Below are 13,361 nucleotides of genomic sequence, written 5' to 3' on the forward strand. Positions count from 1 at the left end.
ATTGATAGAACGTCTAAACAGAAGATCAGTTAGAAACTAGAGGACTTGAATGTATAGAATATAAACACAACTCTTACATCTCAACAACAGAAAGACAAACAATCCAATTAAAGAGTGGACCAAGGATTTTAACAGACATTTCTTCACAGAAGATATCCCAATGGCCAACAGGTATGTGAAAACATGCTCAAAATCATTATGCATAAAAGAAATGCAAATAAAAATTATAAGAGATACCACTTCCCACCCACTAGGATGGCTATTAAAAAAAAAAAACTGAAAATATCAAGTGTTGATGAGAATGCAGAGAAATAGGAACATTGCTGGTCGGCATGTAAAATGGTGCAGCCACTGAGGAAAAGAGTTGGTGGTTCCTCAGAAAGTTAAACAGAATCACCATATGAGCTGGCAGGGACTCAGATACTTGCACACCAATGTTCATAAGAGCATTATTCACAATAGACAAAAGGTGGAGGCAACCAAGTATCCATCAGCAAGTGAATGGATAAACAAAATGTGGTCCATCCACATGATGGAATATTATTCACCCATAAAAAGGAATGAAGTTCTGATGCATGCTACATCATGGAACTTGAAGACATCATGTTGAGTAAAATAAGCCAGACACAAAAGGACAAATACTGTATGAATCTCTTAAGTTAAATACTGTATGAATCTCTTATTTGAAATACTTAGAATAAGCAAGTTCATAGAGATGAAAAGCAGAATTATGGTTACCAGAGGCAGAGGTGTGGGGTAGGGAGGGAGGAATGGGGAGTTATTCCTAAACGAGTATGGAGTTTTGGTTTGGGATGATGAAAACATCTGTCTGAAGACAGATAATGGCAAAAGTTACCCAGTATTGAAAGTTACCCTAAATGTCAAGAATTGTCCACTTAAAATGGATAAAAAGGATTTTTATGTTATGAATATTTTACCACAATTAAAAATAAATAAAAATTTAAAAATATTTTTACTGAGCACATAATATGTGCCAGGCACTTTCACCTCATTCATTCACTCATTCATTCATTCATTCAATACAAGTTTATGGGGTATGTGCTAGGCTCTGTTCTGGGCTCTGTGGACATAGAGGTGAATGGAGTGGATGCAGTCTCTGCCTTTCTGGAGTTTATAGACTAGAGGCATTAAAACAAAACAATCACACAATTGAAAATACAAAAAAATTGTGAATTGTGAGGATGATCAATGGCATAAGGGAAGAAGGGGCTTTGACAGAGGATGCCCATAATTAAAATTGGGGGGTGTGGCCTCTGTGAGGACATGACATTTAAGCTGAGAAGAATGACTAGAATGGAATGAAATAAAAGAGAACAGGGCAGAAGAGCATTCTGGGAAATGGGCCCAGCAAGTGCAAAGGCCCTGAGGCAGCAAGGAGCTCGAAGAGCAAGAAGGCAGGTGTGGCTGAAGTGCAGTGAACCAGAGGGGCAGGAGGTTACAGGAAGGGCTGCAGCCATGGGCTGATGCCCGGGACCTCCTGGTCTGAGGGGAGTGCGGGCTGGCCTGCTCCAAATTATCCACCTTTCTTGCCTCAACACGGCATCAGTAGTTGAAAAAGCAAGAAAAAAAAAATCAAGGAATTTATCCAGTGGCCAATGCCAGAGTAGGGTGGCCAGGTTGCCCTGCACTTGAATCTTTGGACCCAAGATGATATTAACAGGAAAAGGGCAAAAGAGGATGCCTGGTGGTGAGGCTGCCCCTCCCAGGTGCCCACCTCTGGCCACTATTTTTACCCACAGAACACCTCGTTCCTTGGAAGAATTCCTGCTGCCCCTGGTGGAACAGGGGGGAAGAAAAGAGGAAGGGGAGGAAGAGGGGAATGGACAGGCCCTGCTGAGGTCTCCTCTGGGCTGGGGCGGGGATAGGGTCTGTAGCTGCTGATCACAGGGCCTGGGGACGTTGCAGCTGCTCTCTTGACCTGCCTTCCTTGGACCCAGGATTTCACAGGGTGTGGCCTCTCGCTGTCTGTGTGACCTTGGAGAACTCACACGACCTCTCTGGGCCTTGGTCTGCTCACCAGTAAAATAGGGAATCCACTTCCTAGGTGGTTATCGGGATAAAACACTTGGCAGAGGGACTGGCACAAAACAAGGACCCTCCAAACAGCAGTTGTGCTAAATATTAGTGAAAAGTATCAGGCTGCAAACATTTTCTGAGCACCTCACTATGTGCTTGTCATGGTGCTGGGCACTCTGGAACCAGGGGGTTGTCACAGGCAGAGAGTTGGGAGAACAGGGTATGCCAATCCCAGTCTGGCCATGAACATGCTGTGTGACCTTGGACAAGTGCCTAAAAGTCTCTGAGCCAGGGTTTCCTTCATGTATAAAATGATGCTAGTGATGGACTAACAGGCTGCAGGACACTTTTCAGCACCCAGAGCCATTCCCTGTTGGCTTTCTTGATGGTAGCTATTGCTACCTGAGATCTACATGGCACCGGTAGATGAGACTTCCCAAGGTCACACAGGAGGAAGTGATGGCGCCAGGAATCAAACCTGGGTCTGCTAACCCTAAGTCTGAGGATCATTCCAGTTCCACTCATTCCCTCTCCTGAGTGGACGTTCCAGTCCAGCCCAACCCAGCCCAGTCCAACTCTGGAGGTTTCAGGGAGAAGGCTGAGATAAGAGAGCCCCTGGAGTTAAACATTATGTAAAACTAGACAGCGTGAAGGGATAGTAATAGCACACCACTGGACATGGTCTGTGCCCACAGGGCAGTGCAGTCAAATATCTATGAAGCACCTAATCAGTGCCAGGCCCTGTGCTAAGCTCACGGCACATATTATCCTAACTCATGTCCACGTTGTCAGGCAGGTATCACCACCCCATTTTATACATGAGGAAGGTGAGCCCTGGATAGGGGCAGTCGCTTGCTGGTGAGCAGCTGGGTCTGGATTCAAACTCACATCTCTTCCTCCTTCCCTTCCTTCCTCTCTTCCCTTCCCTTCCCTTCCCTCTCTCCTTCCCTCTCTTTCATTTGCTTTCACTGACAGAGCTGGGGTTGCCCCTTCTGCAGAATTTCCTGGAATCCGTTCTGTGTTCAGCTCTGCCCGATGCATCTGAAGTTGGCTTTCTTCAGCTGGCTCAGGCCCGAGCACCTGGATCTTCAGACTTGGAGCCATGGGCCTCATAGACATTCAAAAGGACAAGCACTGGAGGTGAGAGTGAGGGGGTGCTGGGGTTTTTCAACGTGTGGTGCAAATAGGCGCACGCTTTCCACCTCTGCATTGCCACCGAGGACAGCAGAATTCTGCGGCTTTGGAAAAAACACAGTTGCCTTTTTAGAGCTGGGGAGTGACTGGCTACCTCTGTGCAACGGGCTCTGTGCTAAGGGCTTTGCATCATTCCCTTTCATCCTCACAGGAGCCTCGTAAGGCTATTATTTACCCCATTTTATGGATGTGGACACTGCGGCTGGGGAGTCCCAGGGAGCCGGTCTGTGGTTCAGGGCTGGACAGAGGCAGAGCAGGGACCCAAGCCCAGGCTCTGACAATGGACCTCTGCCCCTCCTGTCGCATTTCACACTTTCAGACAAGATGCCTGGCTGCAGCCACAGGAGCAGTAGCTCATTTCCAACGATGGCTGCCTGGAGGTGGGGTAAGGAGGCATGGGTTCAAATCTGCTCCTGTTGGGGACCTTTGGCAAAAGCCTGCTCCTCTGAGCTCCGTTTTCCTGGTCTGTAAAATGGGTGTGAGGCTACCTCTGAGGGCTGAACCAGCACCTGGATGGAAAGTTCCAGCATGTAGGAGGTGCTCAGTTACAGGCAGGCCCTGTTCCCTGATCAGCTGTGTGCAAGGGGAACTGCGCGAGCAGGTGAGGGGAGCTGAGAGGTCTGAGGGGGTGGGGGTGGGGGGAGCAGAGATGTCTGAGATTGGATGTTCTCTGCGTGGGGTGCAACGTAACCCCCTCTTCTGCCTTCCTGGTCAAAACAATGTCTTTCCCAGAACCTCTGGAATTGGCTTTTGTTTGTTTGTTTGTTTTTTGTGCTGGGGAATGGGGGGCACGGATGAAGTCTGAGTCTGATTTGGGGTGGGGGGCTGATCCTGGCAACACTGAAGAGCCAGAGCTGAGGCTGTGCCTGAGGTGGGGGGTAGGGGTGTCACAAAACCCAGGAGCTTCATCCTTCCTTCCAGAGAGTGTGCACAGCTGCCCAGAGTGGAAAGAAAGTACCCAGCCACGAGCTGTGAGGTCTTGGCAAGCCCCTCCCCTCTCTGGGCCTTGGTTTCCTCATATTGGAGGTGGAAGTGAAGGGGCTGTGGGGGGGGGCATCCTGGTACAGGATAGGGGCTCTGGCTGTGCTCCTTCCCTGCCTCTCCACCAATGCCTCTGAGTTCTAATCTTGCGCTCCATCAGGTCACATGGGGCCATTTCTTCGGGTGATGCTGACTCAGCCCCATCTGTCTCTGAGGAAATGTAGCTGAGGGACAGGAGCGAGGGCTTGGAGCCAGTCTCCTAGATCTGAGTCAAAGTTCTGCCCCTTCCTAGCTGAGTGACCTCAGCAAGTCATTTGCTATCTCAGGGTCTTGGTTTCCCTGATGATAATAGGGACTACCCACAGGGTTGCTGCAAGGATTAAATGAGGGTTAAATGAGCTTCTTACTGTAATAGCTACCAATAGTAGTAGGTATAAAAATAGCCAGAAATATTATTCTCATTACACTTTTGTTTTGTATCTGTAGCTCTGTTCAAGGCTCTTTCCAGCAGTCGTGTGCAATCCTCTTCTACATTTGCCATAAAACTTGTGCCAAGAATGCTCCCTATTATGCAGTTTTTATAAAGTCCAATATGAAAAGTTCACCCTCAAATTCATCATCAGGGGAAATGCTTTCTACCTAAGAAACTGAAGTTTTTCCTCCTTGCTGATAACTTGAGCTATGCAAATCATCCTAATTCCCTTTCTGCTTTGGCCACCAGGAAGCTCAAAGGTAAATTTAAATCTCAATCCCAATAGCAATTATAGTTGGCTTATTTGCTTGTTCTTTTCTTTGGGTCTGGCTTTCTATTTCACTTCATCTTGTGAGCTGCATCCTTGTGTCTTTAAATGTTCTTTGGAAGGAGATCACACAGAAAAAAAAATTGCAACTTAGCCTTATTACATATAAAATTGAAGTGATTGGCCTAAAGGACCTGGTTGTCTGATTTCCCTTGGCAACTGTGGCTTGAGAGGTGGCAAATGTTCCAAGGGACCACAGAGATCATCTCATTTGGAGAAACTGAGGCTCATAATGGTTACTTCTTATATGGTGTTAACTTTTCATTTGATTACCTGAAGCAGTGAACGTAGTGGGATTATCTACTTACGTAGCATGTCAGTTAGAAAATTTTGAATCATAATTAAAAAGTGTTTACAGTATCCTACTAATTGAAAAATGTAGATTAGAAGATAATCTAACAATAAAACAATATATCTTGTTTGAACCCCTATCCCCCAGTGCATGTGCATGCATTTAATATATATATACTGTGTGTGTATATATGCATACTATATAAATATCTCCACATACCTGGATGTTAGCAGACATTCTCTGGGTGGTAAGATTTTTCTTCTTTTACATTACCTGCATTTTAGATTTTTTTCTACAGTGACCTTGTATGACTTTTGCAATATGAAAATTGTAGGGTTTTTAATTTAAGGAAGCATTCATTGGGGGACGTTACAAAGACTTCCCCATCATAAAGGAAGCAGCTGTCAAGTAGGCGAAGCCCCAGCACTTGGCAGATGCTCCGGGCCGTGTCTGGAGAGAAAGGAGGTGTGGGGGCCGAGGTTTTCGTGAGGAGCCCAAAATCCTGACTTTGAGAAGAGGGGGCTTGCTCTGGAACCCTCCCTGGGTGGGTGAACGGGGGATCCGTGGCCCGCCAAGCAGTGTCCCCACTCAGAACCCGGGAACAGACTACAGAATGCACTCTCAGGACGGTGACTCCTTACGTGGGAAAACAGTCGCATCGGCCCACAGGTGTGTGTCCTACTGGCTCTTCAGTGGGAACTAAGCCCCGGGGGACTGAAATGGGGATAAGGAGAGGTACAGGGGGGCTGATAGGCCTTCTCAGCCAAAGCTCAGAAGAAGAGGGAGAAGCCCAGGGCAGCCAAGTGTGCAGCAGCACGTCCACTGAGCACCTCCTGGGTGCCAGGCTGTGGCAGGCACTGGGCACGTCTCATCTGTCACCTCCTCACAGTAACCCTGTACACAGGACTCCTTGCCTGGAAACCAGGGCTCAGAGAAGGAGAGTGACTTGCTTAAGGTCACACAGCCGGGAAGTGATGGGGACAGGATCCCAACCCAGGTATGTTTGGCTTCAGAGACTGCCTTCAACCACTTCATTCTCCTTCCATATTCAGGGAGAGAGGGGGAGAGGGAGGGAGGGAAGAAGGAGGAGAAGAAGAAGAAGAGGAGGAAGAGGAAGAGGAGGAGGAAGAGGAAGAAGAGGAAGAAGGAGGAGGAGAAAGAAGAAGAAGAAAAAGCAGTGGAGAAAGAAGAGGAGGAATAAGAGGAAGAAGAGGAAGAAGAGGAAAAGGAAGAAGAGGAAGAGGAAAAAGAAGAGGAAGAAGAAGAGGAAGAGGAAGAAGAAGAGGAAGAGGAAGAAGAGGAAGAGGAAGAAGAAGAGGAAGAAGAAGAGAAAGAAGCAGAAGCAGAAAAAGAAAAGAAAAAGGGAGGAGGGAGAAATGGAGGGAAGGAGAGGAGGGGGAGGTAGGGAGAAAGAGGGAGTGAGAGAAAAAAGGAAGGAGAGAGGGAATGAGGAAGAAAGAGGAAGGGAGGAAGGGAGAAAGGGAGGGAAGTAGGGACAGAAGGAGGGGAGGGGGAAGGAAGGGAAAGAGGGAGAGAGGGAGAGAGAAGGAGGGAGAGGGAGAGAGAAAGGCAGAACAGTTTCATAAAGCAAACCTTCCCATCCTGATCTTCTAGGCCAGGGATCAGCAAATTTTTTTCTGGGAAAGGCCAGATAGTAAATGTTTTAGGCTTTGTGAGCCATGGGCTCTCTCTTGCAGCTACTCAGTTCTGCCCTTGTAACATGAAAGTGATCACAGACAATATGGAAAACCAACAGGGATGTACCAATAAAACCTTATTTTAGAAAAGGAAAAGTGGATTTCATATGCTTTGCACATGTCATGAAGCATTATTCTTTTGATTTGTTTCCAACCCTTTAAAACTGTAAACACCATTCTTAGCTCACAGGCCAGGCAAAAATAGGCCAGCCACATTTGGCCGGCGGGCCTGGCCATACTTTGCCAGTCCCGTTTTAGAACATCAGATGCAAAGAGCTCTGACGTCATCACAACTTTTATCTGCAGCTGCAGGCCTCAGTATGCAAGTCACTCGGGGATTCTGGGAGAAGCCCAGCTTTGGAGCCGAGTGAGTGGCGATCAGAGGGCCAGGACCCCATGGTGCCTCCTGGGCTGGGGCTGCAGTGCCATTAAATGAGAGAGCGTGTCTGCAGTCCCCAGGGCAAGCGATTCTGGGGCTTTGCCCTCAGAAGCCCTGAGATCAGCCTGGACAGGTGTCAGCTGTCAAAATCACCTGGCACTTGTTGAAATCCCACCCTCTGGCTCCCATCCGGGGCCGACAGACCCCGACTCTCTCAGGGAGGGGTCTGGTCATCCGTGTTTTCCACAGTCACCCCACTGCAAAATCTAGGACTCTGTTAGCTGTGTGATCTGAGCAAGTGAAGGCACGTCCCTGCGCTGGGTTTCCCCAGGGCCTGGCACTCAGTAAGTGCTCCATAAATGCTGGTTATATTTAATCCTATCATTGGCCCAACCTTTGCATTTCACAGAAGGGAAAACCGGAGGCCAGTGCTCTGAGCTCAGGGCCTGGCTCCAAAATGGATTGGCTGTGGGCAAGGCCCGTCCCCTTGTGCCTCGGTTTCCCCACCTGCAAGGGGCAGTGGCTGTGACCCCAGGTGATCTCCAGTGAGGCTGCTGTGGCCCATGGGCTCCTGCAGGGCAGGGAGCAGGGCAGTGAGTCCCTCCTGTCTTACCTTCGTTGCTCTCGCCCGGCGGGTGGTAGAAGGAGAGACCCAGGGAGATGATGGCTGCGATTTCCAAGATGATCAGCGTCACATCTTGCAGTGCTTCCCACACAAGCTGCAGGAAAGTTTTTGGCTTCTTTGGAGGTATAAAATTTTGCCCAAAAATCTGCTTTCTTTTTTCCAGGTCTGGAGCAGTGCCCGGCAAACCTGTGGACGGAGCGCAGAGAGGTTGGCCTGGAGGGGCCAGGGATTGTCTCGAGTTGGGGAGCGGGGGGAGAGGAGAAGCCGGGAGACCTGCAGGCACCTGGCTCGGGTGCACAGTGCCCAGCATCTCCACTCGCTTTGGGCCCAGAGTGGGCACCGTGCGAGGTGCCAGGGACACCATGCAGTGGTTTGGGTGGCAACCCCCAAAAAGATAAGTCTTGTTCTAACCCCCAGAACCTGTGAACGTGACCTTATTTGGGAAAATGCTGTTTGCTGGTATAGTTAAATTTCTTGAGATGAGAGCAACCTGGATTATCTGGGTGGACCCTAAATCCAGTGACAAGTGTCCTTAGGAGACACAGAAGAGGGGAAGGTGCAGGGCGAAGAGGAGAAGGCTTGTGGAGTGATGTGGCTGCAAGCTAAGGGAAGTCTGCGGCTACCAGAAGCTGGAAGGAGCAAGGAAGGATTCTCCCCTAGAGCCTTCAGAGGGAGTGTGGCCCTGAGGACTTCTTGATTTTGGACTTTTGGCCTCCAGATCTGTGAAAGACCAAATTTCTTTTGTTTTAAGACACCCAGTTTGTGGCAATTTGTTTCAGCAGCCATAGGAAGCTCCTACACACGGCTACCCTTGTTCCTGCTTTGCATTTCCTCTGGTCCTCACGGTTGAGCTTGGCCCAGTGGTTAAGAGCAGAGGCTCAGGAGCCTCTATTTGAGGTCAAATCCCAGCCCGCTGCCCTTAGCTCTCTGAGCCTCAGTTTCCCCTTATGCAATGGGGCTGCTGATCATACCTAACCCATCAGGTGGTTGTGATCATCACTTGAGATAATTCCTACAGTTGACAAGTATTTCTGGAGACCCTACTACGTGCCTGGCACTGTCCCAGACCCTGGGAGAGAGCGGTGGACGAAACAAGGAGCCCTGCCCAGGGGGACTGACATCCTGTGGACACGTATGTCACGTGCTTGCAGCGAAGCCTGGTGGGAGGCAGATGCTCAACCCTATGGGAGGAGACAGCGAGGTGCAGCGAGAAGGGGCTTCGTCACATGGCCCCACTTCCAACCCACTGTTTGTTCATTTCCAGGTAATTTTTGCAGACTCACGAAGCCTGTCCTCACTGCTCTGCTCAGCAACCTTTGGAGGTTCCTCCTCATCTTCGCCATAAAGTCTGCATTTCTCCGCCTGAGCCTTCCGGGTTCTTGCTCTATCTCCCAGGCTAGGTTTGCAGCCTCATCTTTCACTGTCTGACTTCATCGCAGCCAAACCAGGTGAGTCCTTTGCAGACTGTGGATGGTCATGCCAGGCCCTTCCCCTGCCCTCTTTACCTGTCTCTGTTTGCCTAACAGGTATGGCTGCCTCACAACTAGGCATATCTGCCCAGGTGTATTTGTGTCCTAGAGGAGGAGCCTGGCAAGACAAACCTCCATTGTGGAAATTCAAGCCATGGGATGGAAAGAGAGGGCCCTACATCTCTCCATCTAGGGGGGCCCCCTCAGAGGCCAGCTCTCCCCTCTGCTACACTGTGCCACCCATCACTGGGTGTATTTTATTCCTCCATAACAAATGTCCTTCACACTCCACACCCTTGCTCATGCTGCTCAGTCAGCTCCATCTCCATCTAGGGACCCTGGGGTCCTGACGCCATCCTCTGAGGAGCCTTCCCCAAGCCCCCAGGCAGAGAACAGGCCCCCTTTACCTCTAACGCAGCCCTTACTGCATCATGGTTCCCCTGTTCACTGGACAGGCCTCCCAGCTGGGCCCTGGCTCCTCAGGGCAAAGACTTGGTCTGATTCCTGTCCCTCAAGCCCCAGTTCTCCAGACCCACCAACCACCCATTGAATCCTGCAACCTGCCAACTCACAGAGAACACAGCACAGATGGGCCGCGGAGCTGGGTGATGCAGCTTCTGCCACAAGCTGGAGCTGGACCAACTTAATGAGGACAGCCGGGGATTGGAGTGGGGAGGGACAGGGGAGGGCACAAACCCTGTGTTGCACCTCCAGCCTTTGGTCCATTCCCGAGAAGGAAGAATCAGGAGGGCTCCCCAGAAGAGCCTAACTAACGACCTGGGGTCAGAGGACTGGAACATTTTGATGCCACATTTCTGGTCTAACATGATGTGGTTCTAGGATTCTAACATGCTGTCACTGGTTTGTGTGTTTGTTCATTTATTTGTTTGTTCATTTATTCATTCATTCATTCGTTTATTCATTCATTCATTTCTTGAACTCTGACCGTGGACCTGGCCCAGTGCTGGGTTCTGGCAATAGTGATGTAAAGGAAACAGACCCAGCAACTCATGGGGTGTGAGAGCCTGGGATTCCAACAGCTTACAGTTCAGGGTTCTAAATTCCCACGGGATGGAGGAGAGCAGCATTTTCCTCTCTGGGTTCTAGGTGTTGGGCCCCCTCTGGTGCCACCACAGAGAGCTCCAACAGAGCCTCTGAGAGCCCAGACTGGTTGAGATGTCAGATGGGCCTCACGTGGCAGGGCAGGTACTCCCTGGAGATCCAGATGTCCTGCTTGTGCTGTGAAAATGAGGGGCCCCGTGCAGGTTATGCCCATTTCATAGATGGGGAGATGGAGGCCGCCCTGAGACCAAGCTGCTGCCTTAGGGCAGTCCCTGGGCCCCGAGAACCCAGGCCAGCCCTGCTCTAAGCTCTAGGAAATGTTGCTCACCCCTGTCCCATGGGATGTCCACACACACAGGAAGTAGGTGTGACACGGCACAATCCCAGGATCTGCAGGAAGGTTCCTTGCCTTCCTCCCTTTATCCAGTTGTACCCAATTCCTCCACATGGGCCGAATTCCTTTAACTAAAAGCTCCAATTCCTTTAGATTACTTGGGAAGGGGAAGCCATCATCAGTTCTGGACATCATGGTATGAATGGGTTTCAGGCTTTTTCCTAGAAGTGGTTTTTTTCTTAACTTTTCATTTTGAAATACTTTCAAACTTACAGGACAGTAACAAAAGTAATACAAATCCCATACAGAGAACTCCACAGCATACTTCTATCGTCCCAGATACCCCAACCCACCAATTTTAACATTTTGCTACACTTGCTATACCATCATTCGATCCATCTCTCTCTCTCTCTCTCTTTCCCTACCAACCTACTTTCTGAACACTTGAGTGTAGGCTGTATACAACATGCTCCTTGAACACTTAATACCACCATGTAAATTTCCCAAGGACAAGGATATTCACTTATTGTGGTGGTTTGATCAGCTAAGGTGTGACCCACTTCAATCACGATGGGTCTTCACCCTCCTTTAAGAGTGGAATGAATTCAGACATGAGAGAGAGAGAGAGAGAGAGAGAGAGAGAGAGAGAGGGAGAGAGAGAGAGAGAGAGAGAGATGGACGAAGCAGTCAGAAGCTGAAGTCAGTGGAACCTAGAAGATAAGGGAGAGATCAGGAGACACCATCATGCACCTTGGCATGCGACAAACTAAGGACCAAGGATCGCTGGCAGCCAGCCCCAGAACACCACAGTCTTCAAGGAGGAAGCTGTCACCTCGATAATGCCTTGATTTGGACTTTCTTTTAGCTCCTAAACTATACGCTAATAAATTCCCATTATTTAAGCCAACCCATTTCATGGTATTTACTCGAGCAGTCTAGGAAACTAAAATACTTATGTATCCACCTTAAGCACAGTTATCAAGTTCAAGAACTTTAATGTTGATATAAAGTTTTATAGTGTACAGTCCAATTTTTTCATATGTACCAGTAATGTCCCTTTGAGCCTTCTCTTCTCTCTTGTTAAATCCCAGGATCAGGTATTGCCTTTGATTGTCATTATCTCTTTAGTTGCTCTTTTTAAAAATTATTATGGGAATGTATATTAAAAAACTTTCCCATCTCAACCACTCGCAAGCATACCATTCATTGGGTTAATCACATCCAATATATTGGGGTACCCTCATCACCTTCCATTACTAAAACTTTCCCATCTCCCCAAACAGAAACCCTACACCCAGTATGTGTTAACTCTCCATTCCTCTGCCCCTGTAACCTGTACTCTAATTTCTGTCTCTAAGAGCTTTCATGGTCCCTGGTATTTTCTTTGTAGTTACCATGGGGCTAAAATTTAACATCCTTAATCTGTAACAATCTCATTTACTTTGATACCAACTTAACTTCCATAGTATACACAAACTATGTTCCTACACCCCTCCATTCCCCCACCTTTATGTAGTTCTTGTCACAAATTACATTTATACATTATGAGTCCCTAACCATTAGTTTCTCATTAAATTTTATGCATTTTTCTTTTGGATCCTATAGGAAGTAAAATTGGAGTTACAAACCAAAAATATAATAGTACCGGCATTTATTTTACTACTGTTGTTAGCCTTACTGAAAAATCTTTATTTCTTCATGTGCTTCAATCTAATGTCTCTTGTCCTTTCCTTTCAACCTCCAGAGCTCTCTTTAGCATCTCTTGTAGGGCTGGTTTAGTGGTGATGAACTCCCTCAGCTTTTGTTTGTCTGGGAATGTCTTAACTCGCCCTCATTTCTGAAGTCTAGTTTTGCCGGATACAGAATTCTTAGTTGGCAGTGTTTTGCTATTAGCACTTTAAATTTGTCTTCCCACTGCCTTCTTGCCTCCATGGTTTCTGATGAGAAATTGCCACTTAGTCTCATTCAGGTTTCCTTGTAGTGACACATTGCTTCTCTCTCATGGCTTACAGAATTCTCTCCTTATCTCTGGCATTTGACAGTTTGATTATAAGATGGCGACGTGTGGATCTCTGGGTTTATCCTGTTCGGAATTTGTTGAGTGTCTTAGGTATGTATATTAATGCCGTTCATTACATTTGGGAAATTTTCAGCCATAATTTCCTTGAATATTCTCTCTGCCCCTTTCTTGCTTTTCCTTCTGGAACTCCCACATGTATATATTCGTATGCTTGATGGTGTCCCACTGGTTCCTCAGGCTCTTATCACTTTTCATTCTTTTCTCTTTTTGCTCCTCAGACTGGATGATTTCAATTGTTTTATCTTCATGTTCACTGATTCTTTCTTCTGCCAGCTCCAATCTGTGGTTGAACCTCTCTAGGGAATTTTTAATCTCTGTTGCTGTGGTCTTAGCTGTCTTTGGTTCCTTTTCATAATTTCCATCTCCCTATTGATATTCTCCTTGTGTTCATCTGTTGTTTTCCTGATTCCC

At 48.0% G+C, this 13,361-nt stretch overlaps 1 protein-coding gene across 14 annotated transcripts in view; it reads right to left on the reverse strand.

Moving 5' to 3' along the window:
* ATP2B2 (ATPase plasma membrane Ca2+ transporting 2) overlaps positions 1–13,361 on the reverse strand; it is a 389,290-nt gene that overhangs the window by 91,753 nt on the left and 284,176 nt on the right. For all 14 annotated transcript variants that reach the window (XM_037801944.1, XM_037801886.1, XM_037801931.1 and 11 more), the window contains one exon: positions 7,994–8,191. In XM_037801944.1, coding sequence (XP_037657872.1) covers positions 7,994–8,191 — 198 coding nt within the window. The remainder of the gene's footprint in view (positions 1–7,993; positions 8,192–13,361) is intronic.

Source organism: Choloepus didactylus, chromosome 1, assembly GCF_015220235.1.
Source record: "Choloepus didactylus isolate mChoDid1 chromosome 1, mChoDid1.pri, whole genome shotgun sequence".
NCBI lineage: Eukaryota > Metazoa > Chordata > Mammalia > Pilosa > Megalonychidae > Choloepus > Choloepus didactylus.